The sequence below is a fragment of the Temnothorax americanus genome, unplaced genomic scaffold (assembly GCF_048541705.1).
Source record: "Temnothorax americanus isolate GAGA-0224 unplaced genomic scaffold, ASM4854170v1 Scaffold40, whole genome shotgun sequence".
NCBI lineage: Eukaryota > Metazoa > Arthropoda > Insecta > Hymenoptera > Formicidae > Temnothorax > Temnothorax americanus.
Window position 1 is genome coordinate 699,289 of NW_027509548.1, and position 21,424 is coordinate 720,712.

Sequence of the window (21,424 nt, forward strand, 5' to 3'; positions counted from 1 at the left end):
ATTTAATATCATATTCTGTATATTCTCTCTCAAAGTTCGGGGCCAAATTTTAAATCAATTCACAAATTTAGATAAAAAGTTATCAATTTTTTAGTATATCCGTTTTACAAAGGGACAGAGAAAAGTGTAAACATTAAAAAATGCTACCAATATAATAATATTTTACACACAAGTAGATCATCAACAAAAAAAAATATAGCAATAAAACTTGAAACAATTTACAACAATGTTTTTTTTTCGAGACTTAAAAAAAATAGTAGTAACAGTTATTTACAGTCACTTAAATCTACATCTTTTACACTCTATTAGATGTGCTGTAACTATTTATAGGAATACATTTTTTTGTCTTTGGATCTCTGGAGAATTAATATCGGTGTTTTTAATATTTCCTGCATATTTTTGGTTGGGACGGTACCTCTAGAACATCCTTAAGATACACTTTTTGTTAAGAATTTACGAAAAGTATATCTTAAGGGGATCCTACCCTATAGTGACGTCTTTACCGACATTTTTTTGAATGCATAAATCTTTGAATCTTAGTCAGCGAGGGCGTTAAAACTCTGCGATGTAAAATATAGTATAAAAGATTATACTACATATATGTATCACAGTAAATAAAGTAACAAAATATATCACTCATAAATTTGAAAATATACATCGCATGTTCAAACGTGTATAGCGTATATAGAGTTCAGGGCCTCGTATTATTTCAAGCATTTTGAAATACTACGAGAAATACTTGAAATAATACGGGACCCTGTTCATATACATCTTGCACTTCAAGCATCTTGAAATTCAACTAAATAACAAGCTAAAAACATTAAGAATACGTCTATACAAACATCAAATGTATCTCGATAAAGGTCACGTAATACCTGTCGAGCTACTTCAATTTTACTCAGGTATAAACAATAATAAATTTAATTTAGATATTTAGTTACTTGACATTAGTATATTATAGAAATTCGAGATAAAACATTGTTTCCCTATATTTTTCTGTCTCTTATTACTTCTTCCATCTTTCTCTCATTACCTTCACTCCATTACGGAGTCTATTCAGGAGACGCATAGTTTTCAGGTGATTTTTCAGGGCCTGATGCTAATACTATTTCGGGGGGCCAATGTTCGATGGCTAAAGTATTTAGATTGTTTAAAGCCCCTTGCACAATGCCAGGCAACAGGCAATAGGAACAGGGAATAGAAATCAGAAATCATGCATGTATAAAATGCAGAATAAACAGTGACACAGGCAATAGACAGAGTTTTCGTCACGTTGGAAATTCTAGGTGCCTATTGCCTGTTGCCAACCAATCATAGCATTCGAATTTTTTAGGTTGTAATTAACGATTTTTTGCTTATTTCCTGTTCCTATTGCCTGTTGCCTGGCATTGTGCAAGGGGCTTTACTAAAAAAGAAATTAATTTTATATCTTGTTTGAATAATTAAATCCAAGACGTTCGCTCTTGTAATATACAGGAGAAACTCGTTTCTTCAGAAAACTGTAATGAAAAAGAATACTAGAGTCTGAAAATAAAATACATTGTCACACGTCAAGAGTAATTTTGGATAGGTCATTTATTGAAACTATAATATAAAAAGGTATGTATATTGTACCAAATTTTTACATACTAATAATAATAATAATCCGTTCGTACACAATAACCGCGCATAAAATATAATATGTCATGGTATCATATACAAATTACATAAAATGTAAAATACATTACGAATATTTTTTATAACGTGCTGTCGACAATATACCTGTTTCATTTGTGATTGAAATATATAATGGCAAAATTAACAGTATTAACAATAATAATTTTGTAACTTTTATAAAAAATATACATTTTTCTTCTCTTTAAGTTTTATTCTCTTTTTTAACAATACAGGTAAAGTTAATAACCATCGCGGCAATCGTTTTTCTAGTTCTGTAGAAAATTATTTGAGCACGAGTCGATTCGAATGTCTGCACAATCTAGATTAATAATTTAAGAAAATAAACTATTGAACTATTGCTTGAGATTAATCGTTTCGATCTCTTAATGGTGTCAATGTTTTATGCGGAGACGAAATAGGGGTCGAATGTACCATTCCTATATTTTCCTTGCCTTTCCAATGAGATCTCTTCTCTTCTGCTTTTAACTTTTCTATGGTCTTTTGTTGTTGTTCCACTAATCTGGTCTTGGTTTGCAATTCCTAAAAAAAATCATTTTCAATCAAAGATACAAAGAAAAAAATATGTCATAATACTTATTAATAGTTATAAAAAACATTGATCGTGAGCTTTATTGGATAAATAAAAACGCAATTTAGATTTGCTTAAGGATAAAAATATTTATTTCTATAAAATCCATTCAATAAAACAATTAAAAAAATAATATACAGTTGAGTCTCCTTTTTGTGAAGTCCTTGGCATATTCTCCGAAACGGAACGCCAACATTATTTACATGATAAGAATATACATGAACCAGAATTTTGTTACAATTGTACAACAATCGCATTACTTATCAGGCCTAAAAAAGGCCTTAACGCCCAAATTAAGAAATTATGTACAGATATTTTTGTATACTTTTAACAATATCATGATAATTCTATTAAAAATGTTTAATGATATAGTACAGAAAGAAAGCAAAAAGCCAAAAAGGATATCACAAAAATTACAAAAAGCGGGACGATGCCACACACCTGTTCCAACTCGAGGTTCTTGTCTTTTAGCCGAATAACATGTTTGATCTTTTGCTTAGGATTCTGATGCCCGATTACGTCAGCGTATTGTTCAATAATTCCCGCGTTAGTCTTCTTAAGTTCCTCATTCAATGCTGCATATTTGGTGGCCTTTCTACAAAATAAAATAACCATTATTTTTCAAATTTGTAATAAAAAGAATTTTAATACTATATTACACTCACTGTTCAACTTCTTCACGTTCTGTTATTTCCTTTTTGAGCTGCTGCCTAAGTTCATTTTCCAAAGATTTCCATTTGATTCGTTCTTGCTCTAATAATAAAGCGGTTTCCTGTAACAAGACATTTTTACTCTTCGATAATATTTCTTTACAATTTTACGTTATAATAAATTCTAGTAATAAAAAAAATATTACCTTTGCAGTTTTTTCTATTTCTTCGCATTGCTTAGCTTTTTCAGAAAGGTCTTCTATTCGACAAGTTGTCTATAAATGTTTCGCATATATGTTAATTAATAATTATGCACAAATTTGTCAATAATTCACTCACAATTTATTTTAATATTATATTCGAACTTACTTCGTCTAGAATAATTTTATGCTGCATTGCTTGATCTTGAAGTAATCGCTTACTTTCTTCTAACGCTTTGTCGCGACTCTTTAATTCCTCCAAAAGTTTGTTATTTGCTAACTCCATCCGTGAAATGTCGATTTCTCTAGCGTCATTTTGTTCTTCCAATATGAGTATTGCACCTTGTGCCTCACTGATACTTTTAGACATTTCATCGAGTTGTGTTTTCAACTACGATTGAAACACAATAAACCAAATTAAACAATCAATTTTTAGAAAAATCTTATTTTCATAAATTACAAAATGTAATCTAAAAACAACTGCAATGACATGCATAACATTACCTCATTATTTAATATAGATTTCAGTCTAGTGTCATCCTCAAGTCTTGAAATTTCCTTTGCGGCTTTCTCTTTTAGATTTTCGATTTTTGCCTCAAAGAGAGATTTTATCGAATCAAATTGAGACAAATTACCAGACTGATGCTGATCTACTAGATCTCTGTGAGCATCTAACTCTCTCATGAAAGAGTGAACTTGTTCGTGCACCAATTGTGAGTTGGTACGCATCGCACTAAGCAGTTCCTTGTGTTCGCGTATGCAATTTTCACTACATTTGACTTCATACTGTAATCTTTCCACTTCAGCGTTGCTTTGAGCCAATCGATTAGCAAGTGCAGCAACGGATGCTTGATTTTCAGCCATAATTAGCTCAAATCTAAATATTTAAAATAATTAAAATAGTCGCTCAATAAGGTAAAGTAGGTGAAAGTTCAAGCTTTACGGAAATAAAATTTGCTGATAACAACCTTCTCTTCCTAGCAACCATTTCGGCCGCTTCTGTTCTAATGTGATCTTTTAAAGCTCTCAATTCTTGTTTTTTGTCCGCCAATTCGCTTTCTGCTTTATCCAGCTCATGTTGCAAACTTTGACTAAAACTTTCCTAAAAGTCACAATTTATAACATGATAAGATTATATTATGTATAATGTTATTAACATTAACATCACGATAGTTACCTGTGTTTCCACGGATGATCTAAGTTTCTCGAGTGTCATGGAAAGTTCGGTGATTTCAGCATCTCTTTGCGAAAGTTTTTCGTCTAATGCAGCACGCTCTACTTCCATGCGAAGCAAACATGTTTTATATCTGTCGTTAGCAAGTCGCATCTCCTCTTCCACGGTATTTCGCGCTTCTTCGACCATGGCGCTGACCTAAGAAAAAGGTCCCATTTTAATATCTGTGATACATTTTTCCATTGCAACAAAAATTCTCAAACATCACAAAGAACATATATAGGGAAAGATAAAAGACAGCATTGACAGAGAAACATCTACAGAATGAATTACATTTCATAACAATCTGTATAAGCCCTGGGTTCCGTAAAGCGCATATGCGCGCATTTTCTATAGTAAACGTTTACTATATAAAATACTCGCATATGAACTTTACGGAACTCAAGGAAGATGTAGTGTCTGTACGTTCACACAAAATTTTACAGAAAACGAATAATTAGTCAGTGATGTTTGGCAATCTACGCATATGTAACCTGCTTACTTTCGCATCACATTCAACAATCGTTTTTTTCACCTGTTCCTTGCTCTCGGTGCGACATGCTACTACTACATCTTGTTTATCAGCCTCCGCTTTTTCGATTATTTTCTGAGCATTCTTCATTATCCGCTCGGTTTCCTCTTCAATTTTCTTAGCGCAAGCTTGTTTTAATTCTTCTATTTCTTTATCTTTCGCTTTGGTAAACTGTATAAAATTTATATATGTATATGTATATATATATATATATATATATATATATATATATAATTATCAGAAAAATGAATTATAAAAATATGGCTGTTATAATTAAAACAAAAAAATATATGTATCACCGTACATTTTCCAATTCTTTTAAATATTCATCTGCAGCATCTTCTAATACTTTCTCCAGTTTTAATGTGTTTTTCGTGTGCATATTTGTCATATCATTCAAGTCCCTTTTATATTTTTCTATCATAATGGTATGCCTCTCATTTGAAACTTCTAATTCATTTTGAGCTTCTTGTAAACGTTGAGTCACCTAAAGCATGAACAGGAAAAGATAAAAAATTATTTAAGATATCGTTCATTTAGTACACATACATACATAAAGCATATTCCTAGAAAATTGACAAATTAAAAAAAAATAGTAAATCTGGTTAAATTGTACAATTTCTGTTAAGTAACCTGTGTCCTTAAAGCGCTTAAAGGTGTCAGTTTTCAACTTTGTTAAATGCCTACTTAATTTTTATAAAATTAAGTAGAATAAAAAATCGTATGTTTTTTAATTTTGTTTATTTCTTGTTTTATTACAATAAATATTTGGCAACCTGCAAAAGATTATTGTGATGCAATGATCGACTCATCTTTTCGAAGAAATACTGTAGATTATTATGTCACATGTGTGTGTGCGTTCATTAATCTCTTTAACGAACTTTATTTCGAATGTTGAGCCACTTGATCGTGTATGCCAAATTTTTGACATATATTTAATATTCCCACATAACAAATCAAGGCACAAGTTCGGCAAACGCGCTGACCAGACAAAAAATACTTAATGCTTTAAAGACAATGTGGCTGGACATGGATTACTTAACAAAAGTTGTTCTATACAAAATCCTTTATAACTTTTCATAATTTCCTCTAAATGTCCTATATACATCTGTATGTACATATGATTATTTTCTGTATTTTCATGTAATTATGCATGATAAATATATACATAAAATATATACATAATTGTAAATAAAATAAAAAATATGGGATGACATGGGGCACGCACATCTTTATGATATCTTTGAAGATTCTTCAATTCTTCCGTAAGGAAATAATTTTTTTCTTCCATTTCATTTGCTTTTGTTTCCATTTTTGACGCGCGTGTCTTATAAATTTCATTTTCCATCAAGAACTCGGCTTTTTCTTTTTGAAAGTCATTTTTTATATGTTTAATTTCTTCCTCGTGTTTGTTAGCAAAATCAGAAAATTTATCAAGGTAATTGTTGGCAAGCTTTCCGTATTGCGTTTTAAGTTCATGTAATTCGCACTGCAAAGCAGATAATTGAGCTTCAAGTTCCGCAATTTTGTTCTGCCTTATTTCCAATTTAGATTCAAGATCAGATTGTTCTTGAGTTAAATTCGTGACACAGACATCGAGTTGACATTTTTCTTTTTGTAATAATCCTATTTCCATATCGTGATCCTGTTTAGCTTTTTCCAATTTGTTTAACAATTCTCCAATGCGCGTTTCAAGAGCTTCAATCTGTTAAACAAACGAAACATAAGAGAATGTAACTTTGTTAATACAGCAATTTATTTCACACGTCTAAGATGAAATAATTTAATTTACCTTGGTTCTGTTCTCTTCTTTCTTTGCAGACAACTCAGCTTCCAGTGTTGTTATTCTTTTCGATAGTTCAGCCGCACGACTTCTGAGTTCCGTTTCTATTACTTTTCGCGTTGAAATCTCTTGCTCTTTTTCCTTGGTCATTTCTAATAATTGAGAGCGAAGTACCTGCAATTCTGCCTGATGTTTATCACCATGGTTATTTATTACATCCTGTTGCAACTTAGCCTGCAAATTAAAAATATTTTAAAGACATAATGTATTAATGACACTGGCCAATAATAAATAAAATTTCTATTAAGAAATATTATATTAACCATTGTTTCTATATCTTTCATATGTTGCGTTTCTATTTCATTTTGTTTCTTACGCAGCTCCTCCAATTCGGCTTCCAATTTCTGTATCTCATCTTTCATATCCTCGATGTGCTTCTCATGTTCCTGTATAGTCTTATCCTTGTTCAAACATTCTACTTGAAGATCCGCAAGTTGCTGATTGGATTCATATTTCATGCTTTGAACTTTGATTAATTGCGCAGTTTTTAATTTGGGATAAGTCAACCCCGTCGATTTCGTGACCAATCGTTTCAATGGTGGTTGAGGCTGCGTAAAAATATAATATCTTACATAATTTAATGATATATTCAATTTTATTAATATTTTTTAACGGTAACAATAACACTGTTCAACACAAAAAATGCACAAGAATGAGAAAAATCATTTCCCAGTAGTTTTGCAACTTTAACTGCAAATTTCTCAAAATTGTGACGTAATAGAGCAATTTGGTAAACAGGTTTGTATTCAATGTCCAAAAAAATTATGGGAAATAATTATTCTCATTCTTATGCTAAAAAAAGGTAGTTATTTGTTAAATAATGTACTTTGCAACAATTCTTAGTATTCTTACCATTCGGAAAAGGGGAGTCGTCGCATTGCTTTTTATTGATGCGGTAGAGGCACTGCATTCCGCGCTGCTTGTACTTTTATTATCTAAAAACCTATCGGACTTCTCAATAACGGGTCCTTTCACCTTACTGTCAAATTTCGGATCATAAGCGCCTGGTGGAGGTGCGTCACCTGTGAAATCACGTGCATACGTCAGTAAATTAAAATAGCATGCAAAATATCTAGATCGCGGTTCTTTTTTCTATCGCAATTATCATTATTAATATATCGAAGTAATTTTGCTATCAAATCACATTTTAGTGAATAAAAGGAAATATGCCACGTTTATAATCGTAATTTTTCAAATCCCTAATTACAAAAAAATTATGAATCTATCGAAAAATGATGAGACAAGAATTAAAATAGATAAATCCTGAAACGAAAAATAAATAAATCTCGAAGTACTAATATTTTTCTAATGAAGATTAGTAGATCAAACAAATTCTTGTTAATTCACTTTTGTTCTATTATAGGGTACGAAGATCTAAATACAGCCTATTCTTAAATATTGCGCAATAAATCGATGGGACCCGCGGATTGCGTCGCAACGACAAAGAAGAGGTAAGACGGTGCGACTAAATGAGACTTCCTTTTGGAGCAACGGTATCGTGCATGGGGAGAAGCAGGCGCAAATGGGAAAGACAGCTGTTCTGAATGCAAGGGACACATCTCTATGGGGTCGTAGAATAACCAGGTGTAGCCAGCAACGTTCCCCATCGCGTTCATACGCGATAAAACGTCTTTTATTGTCTACCGCGCTCTTTCTTCTATAGGGGTGAGAGGGAGAGGGGGCAGGATCAATATATGAGAAATTTAAAGGGCAGACGCAGCAAAGATAAGATATAGGGAATAACGAATAAAATATTACGCCTACCTTTTACTTGAACAGCTACGTACACAATAAAATAAGGGAGCTACAAGGAGCAAATGTAAGTGTGGTAAGAATAATAATTTTGCCAATCATCATACATCAAAAAACCTCGAGGAACATCCGTAATAAAGTAATTTAGTGACTGGTCACTGATAAAAATATATGTAATTGAGAAAAGTATGAGATAAAAGACAGGAACGCGAATATCCGTTCCTAATATTTATGTTGTACACGAAATACTATTCTATAGGGTTGGATTTTACATTTCTTTTTTAATTCTGGTATCTTATTGTTGGTCTTACACTTCATTTATTGTATTAACCATCAGCCCCTATCCATGGTCATTTGTGTCAGGCCAAAATTACCTGTAATATCTTGAAACCTCACCTCAACAGAGGTGACGCCATTTGTAGTAGCTGAAAAAAAACTTCAAGTGAAAAATTACTTCAAGGAAAAACTTCGTTAGATTCCGCTAGTACAGCCGCGAACACTGGAGATTACAAATCTCGAAGGGACACGAATGACTCATACACAGGGGCTACGTGTGCCAAACGCACAGGGTCTCAAAACTTGTTATTTTCGCGCAAAAAATTGTTTTTGTGGGTTTTTAAGAAAAATAACATCAAAAGAAGTTAGATAAGTGTTAAAATTAAATATATAACACAATTAATTGTAAGACTGTTCCACCATATGTGAGGAACATCGCTTATGTGTAGGCCGGGATTGTTATTAATCATAAAATATAAAAATACAAACTTTTATCATACTTTCACTGTTCTTTTATAATATTTTCTATAAATACGCAATTTAAAACAAATATCACATGATTATATAATTTACATTCCTTTTTTTCATAAATCTAACGACATCGAAAATACGCATTTTTCAATTGTAAAAAAATACTATTTTTTAATAATATAAGATCGACGTAATTTTTTAACAACTCTTCAGCTCCTATTTAAAAATTTTTTTTTTATTTTACGTCAATTTCAACCAAAAATGATTTTTTTTATACGTTTTTTAGCGATTTTTTCCCGAGTTTATTTGTTTAAACAGTTATTTACAATTTTTTTATTGTTCTAAAGTATTGTTTCGCATTCTACAAGGTTCAAATACATTCTATAAATTTTCAGATTTTTAAAACATTTTTGAAGTTATATTTAATAAGCTCAGAACACGAACGACCCATAGACAGGAGTTACGTTGGTCGAAAACAAGGGCAGGGGCTGAGGGTTAATTATAATTACAATTACAATTATAATTATAATTACACACAAACGCTTATATAGTTTTTGCGTAAGTACTAAAATACTAAATGCAAATATCCTATCTTCCTAATTTCAAATGTAAAATACGGAGGAATGTATCTTAATTGGGTAAAATAAAATTGAAAAAAGTATAAAAGTTTGTAATGCATTTAAAATTATGTATATAAAATAAATAATATATTTATTTAACTTATTTATTCATCTATATATATATATATATATATATATATATATATAAAAATAATTATTCTATTTAATTTATTTTAATAATGTGTGAGAACAGATTTAAACAATTCCTTTATTATACGTATACGTGATATATATATATATATATATATATATATATATATATATATCACGTATACGTATAATATTCCTTTATTATACGTATACGTGATATATATATATATATATATATATATATATATATATATCACGTATACGTATAATAAAGGAATTGTTTAAATCTGTTCTCACACATTATTAAAATAAATTAAATAGAATAATTATTTATTATATGTATAAATATTATTGTTGCGTGTGTTTTATATACGCGACGAGGAAGAATTTATTACTTGCGATTATTTGAAATATATTTTATTTGCGGAAATACAAAATGCACGGTAAAAGGTACGAGAAAACAAGATACGAATATTTTATAAAAATGAACACTTTGCAGTTATATTGATTTTATTCATCATTTATTTCCATTTTCCGATTTAAATTATAAATATGTAAAGTGTCATAAAAAAATTATAATAAAGTAATATAAACTCCTGTAGAATAACCATTTTATAACGAAAAGATACACAATGAACAAGCTTATTTATAATGAAAAAGCTGACACACTATCGAGAGCACAGTAAAAAGTATATGATACGAGATACGTGACGCATATTTGTGTGTGTGGCGTGCGCGCGCGCGCGCGCGAGAGAGAGACGGTTAAAGCTCCACGCTCCACCAGCTCCACGTTTCATGCGGAGCGTTAAGACTTTCCCGCCATTACGTAGCTACACAGCACACTCGTGCAATTGTGCGGAATAACAATAAACATATTAGGACAAATCCCAAATCCCACTGAATCTTCAGATCAGTTTTGATCAGACTCAATCTTGTTTTACAGAAATTCGTTGCGGAAGTTTGTCCTTATTTATGTAATTAACGCAGGTATTGGCTCAATTTCATTATGACAAAAGCTTTTTCTCCACTCCAAAATTTCACAAGCTACAACAATGGGTCTTCTTGCACAGTTCATCATTCTTTTTTTTCTCTCCAACGTGAAAAGAAAAGGAGGAAAGATGAACCGTGCAAGCATTTTCAGCTAAAAAGAATAGGCCTACTTAATAAGTGCAACACAGGCTGTATATACAATTATAGTTACACACATAATCGATAAGTGTGTGCAAAGCATACGTGAAAAAAAAGACGTGTCGTGTGTACTGATGCAATCGCAAATCGGGAGATACATCAAAACCACTCGGCAACAGGCACGTAGAAACTCTAGAGACGAACGAGGAGATCACCGAGGTGCGGAAACAAATCAGCAACGAAGCAGAGAATTGGTTGGACGTGCAACAGGTAAGTATATGTGCTCGCTACACAAACAATAACTCACTTCCAAGTTCGTTGAACCGCTGTATCCTCGCCTTGGAGAAAGACATTTCGTCGTGTCGCGCGCGCTCACGCACGTAGAAGTTGCCTGCCGTACAGCGTACTCAGGAATCAACGAACGACGAACGAGATCCGACGGATTCGCCGCCGGGCGATGTTCGCCGGTGCGGAATATGCGCGATCGGCGCGATCAGGAGCCGCTGTCGAACGACCGTTGCACAGGTGTTCCCGTTGTCGTCGTTCCGTTCGCGTACGTGCGCCTCCCGCTCGCGCGAAAACAAAACCACGCGGACCACGTTCGATCGCGCCAAACACTGCGTCTTTGACGTCTTTCCAGCCAACGATCCCTCACTCGACTCTGCCTGCTGCCAGTCTGCCCGACTCCTCGCCGGATGGCCGGATGCCGGATCGGTTATTTCAATATTTTCAATTTGAAACGGCGGTTACCTGACCCCGAGCGCGGCGACGATTCGCCACCGAAGCGCCAATGAGCGCGGAGCCACGAGAATGTGCACTGTGCACTCGATACATGCGCTCCCTCCGCGTCGACCCGGTCGGCCGTCGATGGCGTCGATATCATGCGAGCGAAAAGAAAACGCGTGTTGTAAACGCGGCAGGAGACAGGAGGAAAAGACGGTCAGCTCCTATTGAAATATTATGTATATACACTGGAACGAGGTGGAAATCCACGGTAGGCGAGTGATATGAGAGAGAAATCCCAAGTTCCTCTCTTCTCCTAGTCTAGCCTACAGCGTAGTCAAGAGTAGGGAGGATGGAGTGGGGATGAAGCACAGGCCGATCAAGGAGACCAAACAAGCCAAAGACAAGGACAGAGCGCGCTGCTCCAGACACTTTGACATGCTCTTTCTCATATCGCACAGGCAGGCCTAGCGCTCGTTCCAGGTTCCAAGTTCCAAGTTCCAACTTTCAGTATCATATATTTCAGTGACAGCTCCTGACTCTCCTTATTCCTCGTGTTTGATTCGTTGTTGGTGTCTCGTGTCTCGTCGAGTCCCAACCACCCAACCTCGATTGAGCTTGCCCGCGTATTCGCGGAGTACGTGCGCGACGAGTGCCACGTGTACATACCCGGCAGACCAACAGGGTCCACACCGTCTAGTGTGTTTATCGTGGCCCTCGCTCCATCACGATCACCAGTGGCCGCTAATGTGTCGCCGGTAAGGTGCCCGGTCCCGTTGAGTCTCCGCGCAACGTATCAAATCTCTGGTTCACGATGAGATACAAACTCTACGTCGCACTGATCCTTCTTTCCGTTTTAAACTATGTCGTCTGCCAATACAGAACGAAAAACGTGAGCGCTCCTCGAATATCTTTGTATTTATTACTCCACTTCAGCTAAGTCTCAATATGCTTCCAGAATGGCTCACTGAAATGTTATTCTTTTCTCGTAGAATCAAGGCACCTCTTTGGCAGAGCGCGTACAGCAACTGACTGAGATGGCTATGAAGAAATCGGTACTGAAATTCAATGGTTCGAAATTTAAACAGTACATTAAAGCTCCTCCGAGGAATTATTCTGTTATAGTTATGTTTACCGCCATGGCGCCTCAAAGGCAATGTCAGATTTGCAGGTGAGCTGTTTATACTTGAACAAGTCGCCGTTGAGGAAATGGACGTGTTTAATAATTATATTGTAATTTTAGGCATGCCAACGACGAATTTACAATAGTGGCTAATTCCTTCCGATATTCCCCGTTGTACTCTAACAAGTTGTTCTTCGCCTCTATCGATTTTGACGAAGGATCCGACGTTTTTCGGTTGGTAAGTAGAAAATACAAGGAGAAGATGTGAGAAGACATAATTAATACGAAAATCTTTTTTTATCATAGATGAAGTTGAATACTGCGCCAGTATATATGCATTTTCCACCCAAAGGTAAACCAAAAGCTGCCGATACTATGGATATCCAGCGAGTAGGATTTGGTGCGGAAGCAATAGCGAAATGGATTGGTGAACGCACAGATATTCAGGTAATGCTGTTACAGTCATTGCCTCATGTCACATTTGTTATATTAAAGTGACCCTGATATCTGTGAAATAACATGTCTGTTATTTGACCACATTTGTGCAATACTGTGATTTTATTGTCGATTACAGATCAGAGTATTTAGACCACCAAATTATTCTGGTACAGTAGGATTAGGCATGCTCATAGTTATTGTAGGAGGTGGCCTGTATCTCAGACGTAACAACTTAGACTTCATTTACAACAAAAATCTGTGGGGATTCTGCGCTTTGGTAAGTATATTTTTCCTCGATTCCTTTTTTTTATTGTAATAAATATTTCTAATTTGCTCGTTTCCAGTTCTTCGCCATAAATATGACTTCTGGACAAATGTGGAATCATATCAGAGGACCACCTTTTTTTCATAAATCACCAAATGGCAATGTAGCTTATATTCATGGATCTTCTCAAGGACAGTTTATAGTGGAAACCTATATTGTTATGGTCATGAGTATCCTTTTGGTATATTCAGAAATTACTTTATGAAAAACAGTCTATATATAGGCCATTCCATGCCAAATTGACTTGGGTTTGACCCTCGACCTCTCTGATTTGGTCGGCAATTTTTTATGTTATTGTTCCAACTCTAAAATGCACTCAGATTTTTTTTTAGATTTTTTTTTATAAAATTGATTTAGTTTCGAAACGATTTTCCATAATAAAAAAAATTACGTCGGAAAAATCTGAAAAAATTCTCAAAAATCTTGTATTGTATATAAAAATGTTCAAGTAACAGCTTACAGTGGACTGACGTCTGCTTCTAATTTTTTTCAATATTTTTTTTTGAAAAAAACTCGAACAAAGCTCGAAAAAATTAGAAGCGAACGCCGGCCCACTTTGTGTCAAGGCTTAAAAATTTTGATATTTGACACAAGATTTTTGAGAATTTTTTCAAATTTTTAAATTGTAGCTATCGATATGTCGGTTTAAAAAATTATAACTAATTCTATTTTATAAAAAAAATCAGTGCATGTGAAAGTTGGAATAATAACATAAAAAATTATTGACTAAATCCGAAAGGTCGAGGGTCAAACACAGGTCGATTTGGCATGGAATGCCCCATTATTAAAGATACAGATAAACTAGGTTTCTTACATTTTGCTATATAGACCTTAATTACATATAAAAAGATGGAGCAGTGGTATTAGGAATGATTTTAATGACTGAAGCTGCAGCTCGTAAAGGAGACATTAAGAAGCGCAAAATACTAGCTGTGATAGGTGCGGGATTAGTAGCAATTTTCTTTAGTCTTCTTCTATCAATATTTAGAAACAAAGCTCAAGGCTATCCATATAGGTTTGTAAATCTTTTATCTCTTTCATGTATTATTATAAATGAATTTAATATTTTGAAGTATGATAATATTTGAAAAATTAAAACAATTTCAATATCATCATGCTTCATACTTAAATGTTTATAAGAATTGTCATTATATTTGTATCCCAGGGAAGAATAATTTTGTCTGTTTCAGTTTACTGTTCAAGTAATTAAATAGGTGTAGAAAAAACATCTTCATGAGTTCTTCATTTGAGTAAAAAATATTTGGCAGTTCGATATAAAACTAGGATTTTTTTTACAAATGAAGAGTAAAGAGTTATATTGTTATAAATGTTGTATCATATTCATTACACTGTATGACAAATAAATCCATGTTTAATACTATTATACAATAAAACAAAAGTAGTATACGGAAATATGTATTTAAACTAATATATAAGGACAAAGATTTATTAAACCTGTTTATTCAGTATGCATATTATTTTATATGTATATTATAAATATAAAAATTATTAAATATTGTTTTCTATAAATTATATATAAATTTTTTAAATAGGAGAGTTTTACCATATATAAGGAATTATGATCTTTCTCTCTTTTGGATAATTTTTAAATGTTTTACGGTACCACTGATGAGACAAATATGCACTTTCCATCTAAAAAGAATTATTTATATACGTCACTTTTCCTTTCTCTCTTTTTCTAAAAAAAAATATAATGCTTCTTATTGATTTCTATTTTTTACCTGATTTAATATAACCCAAAGAGTAACGTAATGATATGTAGAGGCTTGCCAAAGGATTACAGACAACATTAAATATATAAGTGTCTCTTGTAATTGCAATGGACCTGCTATATACTTAAATAGGCCATCAGACGGTATTTTATACCCAAGGGATACAACATCGCCATGCGTATTTTTACGTAAATTTGCCAGAATAAAATTGATTTTTAATTGCACATATGACGACCATAAACATATAAGTGCACAAACTAATTTCACAATTGTCACTTTGTGCAGATTCACACTCGCATGTGAACCTACGAAAAAGAATGACATAGATACACTCATGTATATATTAATATAAGAGAAAGTGATAAACTTAATAATTGCAAATTATTTAAAATGTACCTTTAACAAATCCTTCAGATTCGCCTATTATACACAGTATTAGTCCAATGTAATGTATATATCCGACAAAATAAATGGATATATGGATTTTCTGATCACTAAATACATTAACATAACATGTCTCGTACAACCTTTTCCAACAATGTATATTATATATCACAAAAGCCAGAATTGCATCTTCTGCTGATACTAAAAAAAATAATTATCTAACTATACCTTTATGTTAATAATTATAGAATTAATAAATATATTCAGTAAATATATTCAAAAAATATTTTAAAAAAGACATACTTAATGGTTTTCTTGAGGTTCCTAATAATGTGTCTAACAATGTAAACACAATTTCAGGTACATTCGCATTATAAAGATATTTGTAAACAACCAAGCAAAGAGTAATAGTTAGTAGTGGTGCACAAAAAAAATAAAAATGTCTAAACCACCTAAAAAAATTTTTAAGTAATTAAAAATGAATTATTAGTTGAAAGAATACACACACAGCTTGATATTTTAAGCTTGATATCTTCAACAATATAAATTATTATTAAATTACAGTCAATTATCTAATGTTTGTGAAAAGATATACATGTTACTTTTTAATTTACCTTTTTGGCACTTCGAGCTTTGTTGCTATTATGTGAGGCGTCCTTACACTAAATTTGCCATAGAGGTAGGCACGTTTTACCAATACAGGTAAATAAGGTTCCAGGAAATTGCCTGATAATCCCATTAATATGGCGTTTACTGATTTAAAAATGAAAATGGTGCGTATAATATTTATATCCATTTCTTCGTTTATGCTTCAATGTTAAGAGACTGCACGTAGCACGTATGCGGAATGACTGTATGTATGACGAGTCTACTCGAATTGTGCTGCTTGTGCTCAGAAAGAGAATCTCTGTGATGTTTCTCTTTAGAAAGCCTTTCATACACTTTATAGCTAGACTCAGTGTTCCACTTTTAGTGTTCCACAATTCAGGTCACTGCAACAATGAAAATATGTTTATGTACAGAATAATAATTAAAGCTGCGGTCCACTTGACGCTACAAATGCTTCGAAGCATTCCTTTTCTCTTTTCTTTCAATGAAGAAAAAAGGAGAAGAAGAACGCTCCAAAGCATTTGTAGCGTCAAGTGGACCGCAGCCTAAGATAAATTAAAAAGTGCAAAAAAAAAACACATTGTTGCTTTGCAAAAAAATTATGCAATTTCCAATATGCAACTATACATGTCTTTTTTGCAAAGTAACAATGTGTTTTTTTTACACCAATTAATTCATAATATTATTCTTATTATTCTGTATATAGAAGTATTAAAGGTATACAGTTATCAAAAAATGAATAGTTTACGAGATATTTTATATTTCATGTCAAAATGTGCCAAAATAAAATATAAAACATCTCGTAAACTATATTCATTTTTTTATATTATATGTAGAATAATTAAAAAAATCTTTTATGTATCAGTCTATTATGTAAAAAAAATCATACAATTCTATTTAAAAAATGGGGATCTCCTTTTTTATGTGACCTGACAAAATCGATTTTTTTCGAAAATTGGTTTTACCATTACTTATTTGTCTTGCCCTTGATATCCTACAACTTTTGTTAAAACGTTTTTCCATATCTTCCATATTTTTCGAGATATTTATCTGCAAAATGGCACACCCTATACACACACGCACGCACGCACGCACGCACGCACGCGCGCGCGCGCGCACACACACACACACACACACACACACAAAATTATATACATATACATATATATATATATATATATATATATATATATATATATATATATATAATGAAATATCTTGTAAAGATATTCACTTTCCGATGACTTTATCTTGATACTTTTATACGTATATAATGATGAAAGGAATCGAAGTAATATTAATTTTTACATTTGTAATTTTGTAAAATTGAATACGTCATTCACAGAATCCAATCAATTTTTTTTTAATTTTGGTTTTTTTACAACAATCGATTCCTTTCATTATTCTAGTATATAGGACGTTCCAAAATGTTCGGATACGGGATACGGAATACTGGACGTAATTCTTTATGGTAAAAGAAACAACTTTTTCCTTTAGCAAAATTCATGCGTCTGACAAGTTTTTGTTTTTCTGACAAATTAATTTTATTTTTTTGGTTTTGTTAACTTTTATTATATTTTAACCAATACAATACAGAAAAAGGTCAAGGACTAGGTACGAGCAACTGAGGAGCGTGCGCCGCCCCTGAGCGCTACATATAGCTTGATACTACGACTGCGTTCGGGGAGCGCACTATTAGCGCTATTTGCTTATTCTATCCTTGTTCTGCACTTGATGAGCGATGAGCGATAAAGATAAAATGATGCAATAGCGCTAATAGCGCGCTCCCCGAACGCAGCCTACGTTTACACGAGCGTTACTTCTGTAGTAACTTACGATAATTCCTTCGCGTAAACGGGATTTTCCTTCGCGTAAACGGGATCGGTCTCGCTCCGCGTGTCTTACTTGGCGCGAGACACTACCGTGTCTCTTGATTTTGTAGTAACTTTACGATAATTTACTCCGCGTAAACGAGTGATATATCGTAAGTTACTACAGAAGTAACGCTCGCGTAAACGTAGTATGAGTTTCGATATTCACTTAATTCACTGCCCGTACTGAAAATCTATAGTATACGTGACGTAAACTATAGATTTTCAGTACTGGCAAGTGGCAGTGAATATCGAAACGCAGCCATAAACAATAAGAGCGCTCATTCGTTAACTTTAACCTATTTTGCTACAAAAACTACTTGTCAGACGCAATTTTGCTAAAGAAAAAAGTTGTTTTTTTTTAGCATAAAGAATCGCGTCCTGTACTCCGTATCCGTGAGTTTTGGGACACCCTGTATAATATGTATAGTGTAAATATATGTATATGAAACGCACAAGTATAAGTTTCTGCTGGCAACGAACGGTTATCGATACGATTATCAGTAATATTTTCGTAATCAAATCTGTGGGATAATAATTATATATTGATAAATAGGACGTAAAATTTGAGAATATACTTGATCGAAATAAATATAAAGAAACACTTTTCATCTATGTGTTTGCTGTAGCAAGTTTTGACTATTTTAGCACAAGCGACTGTTTTAAAAAAAGATATAAGTATATAAAATGAATAATAAAGTCATTACGCGCTGCCGTCTTATCGAAAAGTCAGCATGCCACGTCCTCCTTCGTTTTGTGTTTTGCCAAATTATATAAATTAAGTTTTACATTTATTACTCGTAATAACAGTAAGTATATTTATTAAAATTGTATAATATAAGTATGTGAATATCATAATGAAAAAGGTACAGTATAAAGGCAGTATAAGTACATACATACCTTTGACTATATAATACATAACAATGGACTGGTGTGTGTGGGCTAGTGCTAGCGGCAAGTTCAGACTGGTAGTTATATACAACAGACAGAGAGGGACGTGTATCCAACATCTTCGATATTTAGGCCCCGCTCCATCGACCAAAGATCAGCAAATTTAACTATGGCCGGTATTCACAGTCGATTCATATTTCAAACGGATCTGTGATTGGTTCATGACATCTTAAGATGGTCTTAAATATAAGAATCGACTATGAATACCGGCCTATGAATGCATTCCGTTTCATGCATGATGCGCATAATGCATTATTTATCCTTCTTGTTTTCTGAATATTAAACAAGGATAAATTATGTATTATGCGCATCATGCATGAAACGGAATGGACTTTATTATAAGAAACTTATATTTTTTAGGTTTAACGCGTAGTATGAGTAGTTAAATTTTTACTAAGTTTGTAATGTATATTGTATATTTCTATTGTATACATTTTTACATTTAAGAAGGATAAATAATGCATTATGCGCATCATGCATGAAACGGAATGGACTTTATTATAAGAAACTTATATTTTTTAGATTTAACGCGTAGTATGAGTAGTTAAATTTTTACTAAGTTTGTAATGTATATTGTATATTTCTATTGTATACATTTTTACATTTAAGACAACTGTTTTATACTTTAAATCTTTGTTTTTAGCAATGCACAATACTGCCTTTGTGTCTCAAGTCTTACAAATGTTGACACTTCCCTGGTAACACAATCTGATAGCTCAGATTTGTCCCGAAGAAGTGCGCAAGAAAACAGTCCAAATTATGCACAGAAGTGCATAATATCTGTGATTGAACGAGTACTACTTACTGTACTATTGCAGCAGTTTGCTGTAAGAAGCTACTGTGAAAATTTTATATATAAAATTTCTTCAACTTCTTACAGCAGACTTACAGCATTCACATATCTGTTACAATGAAAGATTAAAAATTTTAATTACAATGGGAGCTTCCTATAGCAAGCAATACAAGTCGACGATACAAGCGATAGAAACGTCGTTCTATCTTTCTTCTTTGGCATTGAGTAACAAAAACAAAATGACACTTGTGTCGACTTGTGTCTTGGGTCGCTTGCTGAAAAGCTCCCACAGTAAAGTTCTGTTTAGATACTTTTTCAAATTTATGTTTATAGGTCTTCAAAATTCACCGTTGAGTTTAAATCAGATGAATTACTTATTTACGTATATAAAATAAAACAATATACAATATTTTACATGTATATATTTTATATATAAAAAAAATTATATACGTATAAAACATAAATTATATATGTGTATAAGGTGAAATATAATCAAAAATAATTTATTAATGAAGAAATATAATTGATAATAAAAAATCAAGTGTATTTCTAACTTACTAATAATAACAAAATTTAATTAAGCATTGTTATTGACTGTAACTGGCAATGATTATAATCGTAGCAGCGATTATACTCGTCGTGACGAATCGTCACCCCATTTCGACCAACGATTCTTGGTCATTTTTAAATTGATGTAATTTTAGATGCTTATAATATAAGCGTCTTGATTATATAATAAAATTTATTGCAACCTCCCTCATTCAGTGCGGGCGTCGTACCAATTCGACCACCGAGGCATGTGGCAATATTCATCGCAATAACAATGTAAGATGGAACACCGATTTTTCAGTCAACGGTGTAAATTCAAACCGAATAAGTAACATTTGCTTCGCCAGTGAGAATAATAAATACAATTAAGCATTGTTATTGACTTACGGAATGCCGCACGGAATGAGGGAGGTTCCAGGTTCGAACCCTGGCTGAGGTAATATTTTTCGCAATAAATTTTATTATTTAATCAAGACGCTTATATTATAAGCATCTCAAATTACATCAATTTAAAAATGACCAAGAATCGTTGGTCGAAATGGGGTGACGATTCGTCACGACGAGTATAATCGCTGCTACGATTATAATCATTGCCAGTTACAGTCAATAACAATGCTTAATTGTATTTATTATTCTCACTGGCAAAGCAAATGTTACTTATTCGGTTTGAATAACAAAATTTGCTTCAAATTTTAAGGATTCCAACAAAAGTTCTATCAAAAAGTTAACACAAAATTAACTTTTTTACAAACATTAGATACGATGTTAAAATATTTTATAAACTTCTATTTTATTAATTTTTTGGTTTCTTCAAGTTTAGCAAATAATACACTTATAAAGCTTGATGCAAAAATTACTACGTGTTTTGCATATATAATGTCATGCCGTTTTCGTTCATAAGCTAC

At 32.8% G+C, this 21,424-nt stretch overlaps 3 protein-coding genes across 4 annotated transcripts; 1 reads left to right on the forward strand and 2 right to left on the reverse strand.

Moving 5' to 3' along the window:
- Nucleotides 1–1,570: 1,570 nt before the first annotated feature.
- Nucleotides 1,571–11,897, reverse strand: LOC143902808 (uncharacterized). Its single transcript, XM_077415977.1, has 15 exons — nt 11,328–11,897; nt 7,536–7,705; nt 6,947–7,231; nt 6,633–6,857; nt 6,069–6,545; nt 5,145–5,327; nt 4,811–5,011; nt 4,273–4,467; nt 4,064–4,197; nt 3,600–3,972; nt 3,265–3,486; nt 3,102–3,170; nt 2,911–3,017; nt 2,687–2,840; nt 1,571–2,196 (listed from the first exon to the last, which is right to left on the reverse strand). The coding sequence occupies exons 1-15, from the start codon at nt 11,371–11,373 to the stop codon at nt 2,023–2,025; spliced, it is 3,015 nt and encodes a 1,004-aa protein (XP_077272103.1). The 5' UTR covers nt 11,374–11,897; the 3' UTR covers nt 1,571–2,022.
- A 278-nt stretch (nt 11,898–12,175) lies between these two features.
- On the forward strand, nt 12,176–15,042 carry Ostgamma (oligosaccharide transferase gamma subunit). 2 transcript variants are annotated; one of them, XM_077415994.1, is made up of 8 exons: nt 12,183–12,635; nt 12,736–12,914; nt 12,987–13,104; nt 13,173–13,313; nt 13,441–13,581; nt 13,649–13,799; nt 14,479–14,644; nt 14,820–15,042. In XM_077415994.1, exons 1-8 carry the CDS (start codon nt 12,558–12,560, stop codon nt 14,833–14,835), a joined length of 990 nt encoding a protein of 329 aa, XP_077272120.1. In that variant the 5' UTR covers nt 12,183–12,557; the 3' UTR covers nt 14,836–15,042. The 2 variants fall into 2 exon arrangements, with proteins under 2 accessions (XP_077272121.1, XP_077272120.1); XM_077415995.1 differs by lacking the exon at nt 14,820–15,042 and having other exon boundaries at nt 12,176–12,635; nt 14,458–14,637.
- A 99-nt stretch (nt 15,043–15,141) lies between these two features.
- LOC143902814 (polyprenal reductase) lies at nt 15,142–21,138 on the reverse strand. Its single transcript, XM_077415996.1, has 6 exons — nt 19,127–21,138; nt 16,361–16,738; nt 16,050–16,198; nt 15,759–15,947; nt 15,372–15,667; nt 15,142–15,282 (listed from the first exon to the last, which is right to left on the reverse strand). Exons 2-6 carry the CDS (start codon nt 16,540–16,542, stop codon nt 15,190–15,192), a joined length of 909 nt encoding a protein of 302 aa, XP_077272122.1. The 5' UTR covers nt 16,543–16,738; nt 19,127–21,138; the 3' UTR covers nt 15,142–15,189.
- Nucleotides 21,139–21,424: the final 286 nt, after the last annotated feature.